Genomic DNA, 14313 nt, shown 5'->3' on the forward strand with positions numbered 1-14313 from the left:
CTAAATTTAGTGAATTTTTAAGCAATTAAGCCTAAATTTTTTATAAAAAAGGGGATTTTTTTTGGACAATAACTAAAACAAACTCATTAACTCTAACGCTTTCCAATTCAATTATCTTCTGATTTGCTAATGTTATTTCTTTGAGTTGAATGATCTTATCTCATGTACAATGCTGTCATTTTAAAGCATTTTTTGATTGTTATTTTAATTTAGATCAAATTTTTAAAAGTTTACAGCAGCATTGAGGTTAGCGATTTGATTTGGTCATAGTTTTATTTAGTTGGATCTAATACAAGGAATCTTTAATGAATTTGCATTTGAAGATCTTGTTTGGTAGATTTCAAAAACAATTCGGGTCTGGTCCAGGGCTTGGTCCTGGATCAGGAACATACTTGATGAAAATTGAGGGTATTACTCCTAATTTCATTGTGTCATTATTTAAAGGCCAAATGTCGTAAAAAGGCCAAACCTTTCACAAAAGTTTCACAAAAGTCCCGACCTTTCAATTTTGTCGATTTTGGCCAAAAACTGATTATTTGGTTTCACAAAAGTCCTGACCTTTCAATTTTGTCGATTTTGGCCAAAAATGGATTATTTGGTTTCATAAAAGTCCTGACCTTTCAATATATGTGCATGCCACTTATGCGCCACATAGGCAAATTGAAATCAAATTAAGAATTGGCCACAATTGAAACCAAATAATCCGTATTTGGCCAAAATCGACAAAATTGAAAGGTCAGGACTTTTGTGAAACTTTTATAAAAGATTTGGCCTTTTTACAACATTTGGCCTTATTTAAAGCTTGTGCTGCTCTTTATAGAACTGATCCTTGGAGACGATTGCGTCCCCTGCATCTTTTCGGAATCCGGGTTGGCAAGGATTTGGATTGGTCTAAGCAAGAATCAGCCTTTTAGTTGTGTTCAGTTTTTTGGAGGTGATAGTGGGGATGTCGGGTTTTATATATATCGATGTGAAAACGATGCCAGGAGAATGACAGGGTCTAGAGAGACAACTTTGGTTCCTAATGTTGAGCTTTTGAAGGTTACTTATGAACATGAAGCATTGATGTTTCCTTCTAATAGGAAAATTATTAAGTCTCTGTCGTTGGAGGTGTCGGGTACTGATATATTTCCCGTGATTGATGTTGTGCGTTGTACGTCTTCTGGTGCACTTCGTTTCAGACATCCAACGCTTGAAGAGCTTAGATTTGTGTATGCATTCATGAGAGCTACGTCTCTAGTACATCCTTTGCTTCAGGAGGATAAAGAAGGTGGTCCGAAGTGGTCCAAGTTAATGCATTTTGAACAGTTCATCGAGACTGTCGATGTTCAGTGGCCTTCAGAAATGGCTACAGGTCATGACCTTGTCGCAGTTGCAATCTCCCATCCGATTAATCAGGCATACGAGGAAAAGGCAAGCTCAACAGCTAGCTCAACACCCACCAAGCGTGCATAAAGACCTATAGATGAGGTTTATATTGATGTGAAAAGAAGCTCAAATTCTAGCTTGAGGCAATGCAAAATGTGTGAGAAAGACGTTCACAGAGAACAGTCTATCTCGTGTGGCCATTGTCAAGGTGTTATTTACTGTGATTCTCTATTCCAGAAGCAGCACTGGAAGGAAACACTTAAGAGCATGTGTGGTCTTTACAAGTCGACGATGGAACGGGAAGAAGAGTTAGCAATGAAATTCTTTACGTTCCTTCGCTCTGCGGACCAGCCTTGTAAGTGGCTTGAGTCGTTGGGTATCCATCAGATGGGAATGTGGGGGAGAAAGTGTGGTGGCTATTCTCACTGCCCATTCGGTCTTCTTCCCGCTAAAGGTGGTCTTCGAGATTCCTGGGGTGGGCTTGATGATGATGAGTATCTTCACGATTCACCTTTCCAGTCCACGACCACGTAAGAGACGGGATGTCAAGTCCGATCCTTCTTTCTGGTTGGCCAGAGTACTATAATCTTCGGTCCTTGCCATTGTCAAGCCCTGCTGCCGACATTCTTTCTCATCCACTGACAGTTTATTACATTTTGACTACTCTGAATATCAATTCCAAGAACCTATTACTCAAAGGGAAAGAAGTGATGGTTCATTACCTTGGGCCCGAAGGCGTGTTGGATTGAATGCCAGCATTTGCAGAAATTAGCCACTTAATGGATCGGGCAACATACATATTGTGATGGTGGGACCTGAAGTTCCGACTAATTTATCTGGCACAACTTCAGGAATAAGTAGCAGGGTGAGGGTGAATCTGGTGAGGGGCATTTATCAAGAGGAAGCCGCCTACTTGCCTTCACCAGATGTTATCATAACATTGAACTGTGGATTAGAAACATACACGAGCTGGGGCGGAGAACTTGAAGCGATAAAAGCTGTTGGTGTTCCTACTTTCTTTACAGAGAAGTCAGAAGTTTCATGTACAGATGCAAAGCAGATCCTTCGTGGAGCGGGATTGCACATTACGCATCCTGTGACACCAAATCCTTTCCGTTCTCCTGTGAAGATTCGAAGCATTTCTTGCAATCTGCCTTCATATAGCAATGGGTTTGTGCTAGAGGTGAATACATAAGTTGGAGTCATGGAGAACTGAACTTGGAATTATGTTTGTCAAGTCATTTACTTGGTACCATCCAAAACATGTGACAGAGATGAGGCAATGCAAATTAGTCCGAGGCTGTATAATTAGTACGCATGATTTCCATTGAGTAGAGTTTGTATTGATTATAGGCTTCAATTTTATGTTTCCTATAAGCAATTACTGCTATTTCTGTGTAGTGTGTTGGTAATTTGTTATAGGAGGATTCTTTATATGACCAATCAAATTCATTGCAATGAATGTGGAAGGATAATTTTGTCATTGCAATATGAGATATTAATCCAACCAAATAAATAAGTACCTCATACTTTTAAATAGTGTATTAAGAACCAAATTAGACTCGCAGACTCAACCGGTTAAACTATGAATCAAAGATCAGTTCGGTTCAACTTTTTCCTAAAAATTAAAAATACATTTAATTCTCTTTGAACTGGAATAAACTACTACAATTAATAATTATTGAAGCCTAGGTAGCACGAAAACGGAAACGGGAAACAAAAACGATACGAAACGGATACGGGGAAACGAAAGTTTTTCAAAATGAAGGACACGAAACGTGGGGGAAACGTGTAAATAACAAAAATGTAGAGATATATTTATAAAAATATTATCTAAATATTTATGATAATTAATAAAATAATTCATTTTAATATACTAAATATTTAAAATTTTATAAATATAAAAAAAAAATATAATTCAACACAAATAAGTATATTTGATGTATTGTGTGCGATAGGAATGTAAAATTTATGGGTAAATTGTTAAATTTTTTTATCTGTGGGTAAATAGTAAAAAAAATTACAAATTTTTAATTTTTTTATATACGGAAACGGCCCGAAACGTTTCGTACGGGTGTTCAAGAGTTTCCAGTTTCCGAAACATTTCCGAAACGGGAAACGCAACTTTGTCGAAGTTTCTGTACTTCTTAAGTTGAAGCAATTGAACATTTAAAATCATTCGGTTCTTTATTTACTAGTTAAAATAAAACTGAGTTACTCTTTCTTTAATCTACTAAAATTTTATGTATATGTTCAAATTTCAAATACATAGATTTATTATATATAATTTTTATTTAATTGGATAAACTGTTACCAGCAGTTCGATTTTTAATATATTGCTTTAACATTATCTTTTTGCGCAAATAGTCATCCTTAAACTTATTATCATGATCAATTCACTCACACTTGACAATTTTAATCAATTATGAACAATACTTACAATATTATGTAAATTAACCCCAAATTATACTGCACGTTCACTGGCTACAATGACCTAATTTGAAGGTTAATTGACCTAAAATTAGAAAATATTATTCTTAACTAATTAAAATAAACAAGTTTGAGTTAATTGATTCTGACATAAATTCATGGACTACAATGACCCTTTTGTAAATATCTTTTTCCTTGTATGGAAGGAAACCTCTTCAGAAACCAATCAAAAAATACAACCCTAACTCAAACCCAATCAACTTGCCCTATAAAAACATAAATCCACCAATCAACTTGTCCACAAATTCATCACAAATCAATGGAGTTCTCAATGCATCAACAACCACCTTTTCCTTGGCATTATCTTCTTGCCTATCCTTCCCTCTTCTCATACCCTCACACTCCACAAAACCATGTTCATTGGGCCCAAACACCTGAATCCCACATTTACTCTGCTGACCTTCCTGGTACTATTCCACAATCTTTCCAACATTTTCATGCCTAATTTACTCTTATCCTGCGTTTTAGTAGTGTTGTTGACAGAAGTTTCTTTGTTTCTTGCAGGTGTGAGGAAAGAAGAGATAAAAGTTGAAGTTGAGGATTCAATATACCTGATAATAAGAACTGAAGCAGTTGTTGATGAACCAACTATACCTGCCAAGAGCTTCATGAGGAAATTCAGGCTCCCGGGCTCGGTCGACATTGACGGAATCTCAGCCGGATATGAAGATGGTGTCTTGACAGTTACTGTTCCGAGATCTTATAGAAGGAGATTCCTTATTCAGCCATCACTTGTCCCTGAGAGCCTGCAAGTTACTGCTAGGGCTGCTTGAGTTCATAATATATAGTATAGTTAGTTGTTAATTAGAAACTAAGATTAGACTCTATTGTTGTCTCTTCTATGGCTAATTCAGTCCATGGTTTAATTTCAATAAAAATATTTTCATTGTTAGCAAATTTTGTTATAGATATACAGATAGTAACTTTTAGCAAACTACAGCCGAAGATCAGTTAATTGCTATCAATCTGAGAAGTCCAACAGCCTCCCTCAATTTTTTCTCTGTTTTCTCTCTTGCTGCCACACCCTGAGGGTATCTGCATAAAAATTACAAAACAGTCAAATTAATTACTCATACCTGATATTTTTCTTCCATAAAACGTATAAAAGGAAAAAAGAAAATCCCAAATGCATCCCATAATGTGTATGTTACCTTTTCAAAATGGTTAATTTCCTTGTAAGTTCTTCAACGAGACTATCCAACCTTCTTAAAAGGGCAGGTGACTTACTAAAGGACTGACCACCTTTTTTATTAGAACAAATTTTCTTCAATATATCTGCAGCAATAAAACAACCCTCCTCCTTGTTTCTGTAAATAGATGATTAAAAAAATTAGTTGTAGATAATAAAAGCAAACACATTTTTGCAATTTTACTATAAAAGTAAGATAAAACACCTCAGAAATTCTCCAAAAATTATTTCTACAGATCCATGGCTGTCAATAAGCACTTCAGTTAGGTGCTGGTATCGAGTAAGGTTCCGGATTGTGGAAAGTACATGCTTTAAGACCTCCTGATCGGGAATGCTTCGACTGACTGAGCGCATCAGTTTCAGTAAAATACCAATGGCTCCAGCGGCCACAAGCTCCTCACAGCATTTCTGAGAATGCTGTGTAGTCCTATCTGCGGTAGAAACTAACATGAGTATATATGGTTCGTAATCTAGTATTCTAAACCTAGAAGTTCATTATTTACACCAAAATCCAACAACTATAAAATTAAACTTGATCAAATAAAAACTGTTGCCAAATTATATACAATAAAAAAGAAAATCTGACCTAAAGTTGCACAAGTATGAAGAATTCCACTGATGCTTTTCATACTCAGAAGTTCTGAAAGTGCCGCTTTGAGTCTGTTGATAATACGCATACTGTCATCAACATTTTGGGCAGATTTATGTACTCTTGAGCGCAATTCAACTAGCTTCCCTCTTGACTCTTTACGTACAAGGTAGCCTTTCCAATGCGACTATCAAATACAAAAACATGAGACAAATGAACCAATAAGGGAACAACCATACTTTATTAAAGAGAATAAACAAAATGGAAAGTACTACAAAACAACCAAGTTGCAGCAAAGCCCCGATGATGCGCTTCTAGTTATATACCAGAAAAAGAATCTCTCAATTACTTTGACTTTGAGAAAAGAATCGTTGGTTTGAATGGTATAAGGGAATTTCTATAAAGAACTAATACAGAACCTAAACCTCAACTAGTTAGGTGAAGGCCTTACAGAGCCCATTGTGATTGTGAAAGCCATTTCTCAACAACCAAGAAACCCTAGGGCCAAGCATTATACTAGTAGTTAGAAATTTACTTTTACGACATTCTAGAGAAACTTTAATCAGTTCATTTAGCAAAACTCCTATATTGCATGACCAATGCAGTTCAGTAAATTAGTTTCTAAACTCAGCAATATCTTATTCTTACTTGGATCCTAACAACAAGTCGGCTTTCTCTAGATATCCTTTGCCTGCGGATCCAGCTCCGAACATATGTCTGTATAATAATTGCTGACTTGTTTCTTTGTTTAGATAGCAGAACACCTCTCCACCACCTTTGCAACTTGAGTATTGAGATTATTTCCAGTTCGGTACTGTGAAAGCAGCTAACTGAAGGATGGAAATTACAATAACCAGGAGCGGACACATGAAAATGACAAGCCCCTGGAAGGGTTACAGCCAAATCAAAACATGTTAGAAAAAAACAAATTATGACGAAAAAGGCACAAAAAACAACAATAGTAAATAATAATTTTGTAGAATACCTATAAGCCTTTTTTGAGCAATTTGTCCCCTAACAACCCGTTGAATTTCAATAGCTGCATTTTTGCAACAATGAAATGTCTTCCAGCACTTTAAGCTCCGGACAATACTTTGGATCTTAGTTGCAGCTTCTAGTTGGAGCCTAAAGTTCCTCCTTCTTAGCCAACCGCGGTAGCATCTCTGAGCTTTTGTTATCAGATCCTTCTGTCTCAAAAAATTCCTTCTCAACTGCCAACATCGGAAATGACGCTGGATTTTAGTTGCAGCAAGATGCTGATTGTAGAAAGACCTAGTAGCAACACAATTCTTCCAGGCCAGCTGGATTTTAATGGCTGATTCTTTTTCAAGATTACTACGGTATAACTGGCGCATGCGTGAAACCATTGTCATCTGTTTCAACTTCCAAGATCGGTAAAGATGCTGGATTTTAATTGCAGCAAGATGCTGATTGTAGAGAGACCTAGTAGCAATACAATTCTTCCAGGCCAGCTGGATTTTAATGGCTGATTCTGTTTCAAGATTACTACGGTGCAGTTGGCGCATGTGTGAAAACTTTGTCATCTGAATAACATGATACCTAGACCTTGCCATCCATCCACGAAAATGTTTTTGAACAAACATAGCAGCATTAACTAGCTCTGTAGAGGATGTATTATGAGTTCTTACTCGTCCAGCCTGAAGTCTTTGAGTCAACCAAATCCTAGTTGCTTGTTGGATGAACACCACTGACCTTCTTAACTTGATAAAGCTATGTCTGTCAACAATAAAATTGACATATCTCCTATCTCTTCCTGACTGTTTCCATCTTTCTGCGAGAAATAACCATACCAAAATAGCAAAGTTCATTTAATTTGCAAAGAAAATAAAATTGTAATAGTTTAGAAACATTAATACCATATATAGACTCTTGCACGATGTGATTACTGAATTTGTAAGGTGCTGATTTCTGCTTCATCATTAACCAAGCACGAATAACAGTTTGCAGAAATAGAACTGCATCTTTCATTTTCACATAATTGGAATGGACAACTGATCTTCTGATGTGAGACTGTATGAATGTTGCTGCATTTTCTGTAATGAGTATGATAATAAGCAACTGATAGTAGACAAGATATTGTGATAAGCAAAGAAGCAAAACATTCAAAACAAAAAAGTTGTATAATAAACACGTGTTCTGAGCCAAAGAAAAAGGCAAACAGAATTGTTGATTGATTTTCCAGAAGAAATAAAAGATTTGAGCTGGATGGTATTTAACTAAATCGAAAACATTAAACACATCCATCAGCTTTAACAAGGTCACTAAACAACTCAGACAAAGAACTTATCAGTTCAAGAAACATAGCCATATTTCAACTAATTCTATCACAATCGAAGACAAGGACTTTGGTGACTTATGAGCCATCTGAATACTAATGAACCCCTACTAATAACAATATTGCAAAAAGGATCCTTATAAAACCTTTTTGAAAGTTGATACTGAATGCACCAGTTGAGTTGTGCTGAAGAAAAGAACTTGCAGGCTTTGAAACAAAACTGTTGTTCTGTTCAGCCATATCTTGCCACCAAGCTTTAATGGCCTTAAATTTTGTAGCAGCATCTGCAAGGTAAGGGGTAAAAACAAGAAAATGATTAATGTTATGTTAAATATTTTTTAAAAGCTGCAACTGCACGCACCATATGAAAGAATTTGATAATCTGTCTTATTATACTATCTACTTTTTACATCGTCTCATTTCAAACAAAACTACTAATTTCTCATATATCAGACATGTTTTGCTCTTCTGTGCATTTGGATTTAATCCAAGAATGATGCAGAATACAAACCGTGATAAAACATACAAGAAACTTCATACTTCTCAAACAGAGAAAGCAGGCCTAATCACCAATTCACCATTAGGCTCTGATAAATGAACCAATTTAAATAAATCTTAAAATCTCAAAAACCTTTTACATCACCTTGTTAAATACAGATCCATGAAAAAAATACTGGATTGATCCTAAACCCCAGCACATTTTGTGGAATAACAAATTACTTTAATCTCATACGCATTAAATTATTTAAGTAACCAATCAAAAAGAAACAAGACATCTATGTACTAACAAAGTATGCAATAGCAGAAATTATATCTAAATAAAAGATAATAACCTTGAACACAGTTCCGATCTATTTCTTCTTGGTCTACAAATGCATTCAAAGTCATGGAACACTGTTCGATACTTGAATGTCTTCTTTCTGGACTTTGACAGTTACGGCATAACAGTTTATGAAAATTCAGCTGATCCAAAAAGACAAACAAGCAGTTCATTAAAATGTTCTCAAGTCCGATGTTCAAATAATTTTCAGCGGACAAAGTCCAGCATTACCGTAGTTTTCTGTGAAGTTAGCTGAGATGCAAGAAAGACCAATAGAATAACTACACTCCTTTCGCTGGTTGCACCACTATGTTCAAGTATGTCACTGATTTGCAGAATCTGTAATCAAATAACATGCCATAGAATTCTCAGAAAAACTTGCACAATTTCTCATTTGAATAGGGTGTCATGATCAACCAATATCAAATTTCAAAAATTAATGGATTCAAACCATGATATAACATAAAACGCATTCCAAAATGTCCTCCAATTAATGTTTTCCCCAATGACTAGTAGTATACATGTGCATTCAGACTATTAACCTTTTATTGTCAGATATGCATTGAATGTCAGTTACTACCTTATTAGCAATAAACCGAGCTCTATACCCCTTACCTCCGGAATTATCAGCTTCTGTGATAATATGAAGTTGTGCACTGCATCTGTATAATCAGCAGCAGCCATAATTGATTCGCCCCCTCTAATGTCAGTGGGGTCCTGTGAACAAAAGACAAAGACATGTGAAAATGGAACCAAAAAAAAGAGAATCCACCTTCACAAGTGACAAACAAAAGAATTTTGAGATTGAAAATAAATATACCTTGAGAGAACGAGAACAACAGAGTTCTTTCCTGAAGTAATAGTCAAGCAAACACCATACAGCTTTTCCATCAACCAAAGTAGAAAAGTTATCAACCTTATAATCATACTTATCACAGACTGCCTGAAATACAATGAAATAGGTAGTGAAGGACATAAAACAATGATTTTGCTGCTAACTAAAAAACCAAAGGAGAGAAGTAACATGAACAGTAGACCATAAAACAAGAGAGTAAATGATGGATGGAGGAGAAGGAGGGAGACGTAGACCAGGCGGAAAAAATGGGGGGTAAATTTTCGGGAATAACACTTTACCTTGATCCAGTTCAAGAGCAACTGCAGAGAAGAAGAATTCTGATTAATGCTTTCAGATGAGTCCTGCAAAAGAGCACAGAACATATGAACCCTAGTTACCACATAAACTTTAGTAAAGATAGAAAAGACCTACAGAACACCATCCATTAAATTAAATTGAAGCTTCACTGGTTTTATTGTCACAAATTTTAAAAACAAATCTGAATACATGTTCGCTATATATTTATTTTATGTATAAACACAAGCTCACAAAGTGAACCCTACCCCATTGGCTCCATGAATCTTCAAAATTTCCACAGCTAATATTGTGTTGTCAATTAGAAGCGGCAGCTGCAGAATTGAGTAAGACATGTCAATACTTAAAGGATAAAGAACCTTAAATAACCAACACTGCAGGTTAAGAACTTCAGCAGTAGTAAAAGAAGCCAACGCACCTGCAAGTGAACAAACATATTCCATAGCAAGCTAAGGGTTAGTTCCTTGTCTCCACTAGCAACATCATCTTCCATAATCATCATTCCATCATCATCACACAATGTCACACCAGCATGTTTTAGATATTGCAGGGCAATGCTACAGTTGGTCACATTTTTCTTGAGAGTATCAGATGGAAGTACCATTTTCTGCCAGACAATGAGGCCACTTTGTTGAATAATGTTCAACTCCTTACAATTTGAGTAATACAAAAAAGGAAAGAAAACACCAACCATAAGGATAGATGAGTCATTTCGTAAAAGCTGAATGGCTCGACAAAGCCGCACTCCATCTTGTAGGTCCGGAAATAAATCCTTCACTCTAAAGTCATACTCAACAAGAGGACACTGCCATTTAAATTTTTGGTCAGCAAACCAGCAAGTTATCGAATGTCATCATGTTTATCTAATTAACTTATAGTTTATGCTTTGTCATTGGCACTTATGACCTAAGGCTTTACAAGGTGCAAAATCATATACAGCAACTTAGATGGACTGCCTTTTTACACCCATATACAGGCATCCACATCTGGTACCATAACAGGAAGTGAATTGCATACTGATTTGTACATACCTGCTGGTAAGATACTCTGTAGCCTACGATCACAAGATGTGCAAGAAGGTTACCCTCTCCAAGCATTATCTCCGATGATAAAAAATCTAGTTTTATATCAAAGAGATAAAAAAGTCAACCTACAATGAATAAGTTATAGTTATAACAAAATCTACAAAGTATTGTGAAAAATGATACTAAAATTACCATTAATCATTTGACGACAGGATTTAATACTTGATTGTACCACAAATAGGAGAGGGGAGCCCCCGTCAATTCCATCAATACCATACTTCAAAGATAGAGCACTTTGAGATTTTGCTCTATCAAGTATAAGAACCAACAATAAAAATCTCTTCAATATTACATTACCCAACTCCTCATAATAACCTGGTCTATATAAACCTTCGACCTTCTTATTGTAAGCATAAGCTTTTGCTAATCCAGCATGAGAGAAAAACTGTTTTTCAAGAACTATCTTCAAGAAGGCAATCTCTTCATCAGATTTGACGTCTCCGTTAGGCAACGATGAATCACCACCAAAAATAGTATGCAATCCAACCCGAAGCCAGATTGGGTTATAAGACAAAAGAATTCGCACAGCCTTCTCTTTCATTCCAAAATCTGTTACTATCGGGCAATGTGCCTTCATTTTCAGCCTCCCTTCATCAATATTCTGCAAAAAAAATCAACGCAGCAAATTCTTGAAAAAATCAATTAGAATTCCTACAATTTAATCTGTTGAATTTGACTTCTATCTAGTTAAGAATCATATTGTAAAACCTATAGTTCCTAGATTCGGGATTCTTTCAACTCAAACAAATAGTAGTTTGAATGAAAAATCATGAGAATTCTGAATTCGATTTTCCAATTAAACTCTTATAGGTATTTATCTACATAATGCTTAATACTAATGTAGCAACTAAAATCTTCAATGCAACTAAAAAAACTCATATTAATCACAAAATTCAAACAAACACAAGATATTAACAATAATGCCAATCTTTAATAATAAAAAGACCAGACCTTAACAACATGAGACATAGCATCGAAAACCTCATTACAAGAATCCAAGCTCAAATGAACTCTCATTCTCTGCTTCAAATCATCAAAACTACACACATCCTTCAACGAATTTTTCAAGAATCCATAATTCTTGGTAACTCGGTCGGCATTCGCCTTATCACCACCATCACCGCCTTGCCATTTCAAATCCCTATGTTTCTTCGGACTCCGCCACACCACAACATTCCTCTGCCTCTTCTCCCCTAGCTTCCCCGACACACTTTCATCTCCATTCTCACCGCTATTAACCGTAACATCGCAGCCGCATGATCTAGGGTTTTGAAAGAGAAAATTGAGCCAGGCAGTGAGAGACTTAGACAGTGATTTAAGTGACTGTTCTTTTTTATTTTGGAGTTTCCGCGACGACTGTGACTGTTCTAGTTCAAATGCCTTAAGGCGACGGGCTGTCGCGGTTTTGTGTTTGGGGCGGGAACTTCTTAGGGTTTGTTTGGAGGCGGTGAAGAATTGAGGGGAAGGGGAAGTGAAATTATTAAATATCTGAGAATTGCGAGTTGGTGTTTTGAAATTTGAAATGTCTTTGAGGAGATATGAAGATGATGAAGAATATGGTGGAAATGGTGACGGCGGTGGCTGATCGTCGCCGGCCATTGAATTGAAATGTGGTGAACCGGTTGTAATGGGAGGGATAGAGCGGGAGAGAGAGTGGGGTTTTTTGTTTTTGAATTTGAAATGTGGGAAGCGGTCGGGATTAGGGTGGTGATAAGTTGTGTAAAAATGATGGAGGACACGTCATCTGTGTAATTTATTTTAGGACAAATTATTGTACTAATCCTAGTGTTATGAGATTAAATTAAAGGAAAAAGAGGAAATTTCCTTACCAAAAATATTTTTTTTAGTTTTTTCATATTAAAGATATGTTTTTTTACTTTTTTTATGATTTGTAATTTTTTTACGGATTTTTTTAGTGTTTTTTTCTGTTCCTTTTTAGTGTTTTTTGGTATTTTATATTGTTTAAATTTTGTATTTGTGGTTTATTTGGTAGCCAAAAGAGCCATTCGAGAACCAGAATTTTATAATAAACTTCTAGCTCAGTTAGTGTGCCTAGATTCGAGACTTTTATAGTCGATTATCAATGAAGATTTTTAATTTTTCCGGCAAAAAAAATACTAAGGTGTGAAAATGATGATTAGGTTATTCGCTGTCTTAGGTCACTGTCTTCAACTTTCGCTATCTATTTTGAAATTACGGATTCGAATTCTTACATCTACTGCTTGTGATTTCAACTGATTTAAATATTTATCGAAGAGAGTTGTTTTTCTCTATATAATCCAACCTTTATTTCTAATATTAAAACTAAAAGTTAATTAATTTATTCATAATTATAATTTATTTGTTAAATACTTTATGATTTTAAAATTTATCAATTCGATTTCAGAACAGTTTTATCAAGCCTTATTTCGAGCAGCTCGAAAGCGAAATCCACTATATTACACCCCTAAATAGAAGGAGAATGTTACAAGTTCCAACTGCCATTGCGTAGGCCAACAAACAACAATAAATATTTTAGTGCACAGTTCATTGTCACACTATAATAGTTCTACTGCTACATTATTAAATGACATGTTTTCAAATAAACAAGGTTATTGGACTTTTAGCTCCTTAAATATTCCATCCATCTTAGTTCCATTTCTAAGAAAACTTGCTGATTTGTCTTTACTTTAAGGTCCTAATCACTTTGATAACTTCTGATGCAAAATCTACATAATATGACAAAGATAAAAAGATACCAAATTGCTGTTAGTCCATGGAAATTCCATAACAGACAAATAAAAAAAATATTGTTGAAATTACTACACTATCGGTTTATTTATTAGAATATTTACATATAAAATTGTATTTCATTCTAGCTGTTAAATTTATTTCTATTTCAACATACAAAATTTAAAGTAAAAATGCATATGTTGCTAATTTCCGGTCAAAAAGAAAAGCGATCATGCTGTGGTAAATATTAATTTTAACAATAAATTTTCCAAACCAAATTATGTATATGCGATAAATTTTCAGGTAAAATAAACAAAACTTAATTGTTGTTGGACAAGTTTTCATTTCAGTAGCGGGTTTGCATAATAAACTATTCATATATATGGTAAATTTTTATATAAGTTTAAAATTGATTATCATGTATGTATTTTTAGTTCGAAATGCCTCTTGCTGAAATAAAATTATATAAATAAAATTAAAAAATTCAATATTATATTATTTATAAAAACCAAAAGAAAATCAATTATTTAATAACTCCGAAAAATCATTACACTAGAAAGAAACAAAAGAAACTCGAGCTCGCGTATTAAGGTCAAATAAATTACTTTTAACTT

The 14313-nt window shown here is 35.0% G+C and overlaps 3 protein-coding genes across 3 annotated transcripts; 2 read left to right on the plus strand and 1 right to left on the minus strand.

The window, feature by feature from the left end:
* Positions 1-227: 227 nt before the first annotated feature.
* On the plus strand, positions 228-2851 carry LOC126680996 (uncharacterized). Its single transcript, XM_050376343.2, is given in 3 exon segments — positions 228-444; positions 802-893; positions 895-2851. Coding segments are annotated over 3 exon segments (792 nt in total). The 5' UTR covers positions 228-305; the 3' UTR covers positions 1456-2851.
* A 1186-nt stretch (positions 2852-4037) lies between these two features.
* On the plus strand, positions 4038-4755 carry LOC126662029 (15.4 kDa class V heat shock protein). Its single transcript, XM_050355919.2, has 2 exons — positions 4038-4265; positions 4363-4755. Exons 1-2 carry the CDS (start codon positions 4118-4120, stop codon positions 4629-4631), a joined length of 417 nt encoding a protein of 138 aa, XP_050211876.1. The 5' UTR covers positions 4038-4117; the 3' UTR covers positions 4632-4755.
* LOC126662021 (uncharacterized) lies at positions 4720-12683 on the minus strand. The gene is made up of 19 exons (XM_050355908.2): positions 11939-12683; positions 11120-11588; positions 10934-11019; positions 10594-10707; positions 10321-10509; positions 10151-10216; positions 9887-9949; positions 9573-9695; positions 9368-9469; positions 8984-9091; positions 8766-8895; positions 8079-8216; positions 7514-7690; positions 6622-7428; positions 6285-6520; positions 5634-5823; positions 5253-5478; positions 5010-5165; positions 4720-4893 (listed from the first exon to the last, which is right to left on the minus strand). The coding sequence occupies exons 1-19, from the start codon at positions 12584-12586 to the stop codon at positions 4806-4808; spliced, it is 4116 nt and encodes a 1371-aa protein (XP_050211865.1). The 5' UTR covers positions 12587-12683; the 3' UTR covers positions 4720-4805.
* Between the last annotated feature and the right edge of the window lie 1630 nt (positions 12684-14313).

Source organism: Mercurialis annua, linkage group LG1-X (assembly GCF_937616625.2).
Source record: "Mercurialis annua linkage group LG1-X, ddMerAnnu1.2, whole genome shotgun sequence".
Taxonomy (NCBI): domain Eukaryota; kingdom Viridiplantae; phylum Streptophyta; class Magnoliopsida; order Malpighiales; family Euphorbiaceae; genus Mercurialis; species Mercurialis annua.

What these genes read in the sequence shown, in the direction of transcription:
- LOC126662029 (XM_050355919.2), top strand. Translation starts at nt 4,118, where the DNA reads ATGGAGTTCTCAATGCATCAACAACCACCTTTTCCTTGGCATTATCTT. An exon ending in TTACTCTGCTGACCTTCCTG is followed by an intron (nt 4,266 to 4,362) that starts GTACTATTCCAC and finishes TGTTTCTTGCAG; the next exon opens with GTGTGAGGAAAGAAGAGATA.
- LOC126662021 (XM_050355908.2), bottom strand. Translation starts at nt 12,586, where the DNA reads ATGGCCGGCGACGATCAGCCACCGCCGTCACCATTTCCACCATATTCT. An exon ending in AGATCGGAACTGTGTTCAAG is followed by an intron (nt 8,217 to 8,765) that starts GTTATTATCTTT and finishes CTTACCTTGCAG; the next exon opens with ATGCTGCTACAAAATTTAAG. An exon ending in GACTTGTTGTTAGGATCCAA is followed by an intron (nt 5,824 to 6,284) that starts GTAAGAATAAGA and finishes TGTATTTGATAG; the next exon opens with TCGCATTGGAAAGGCTACCT.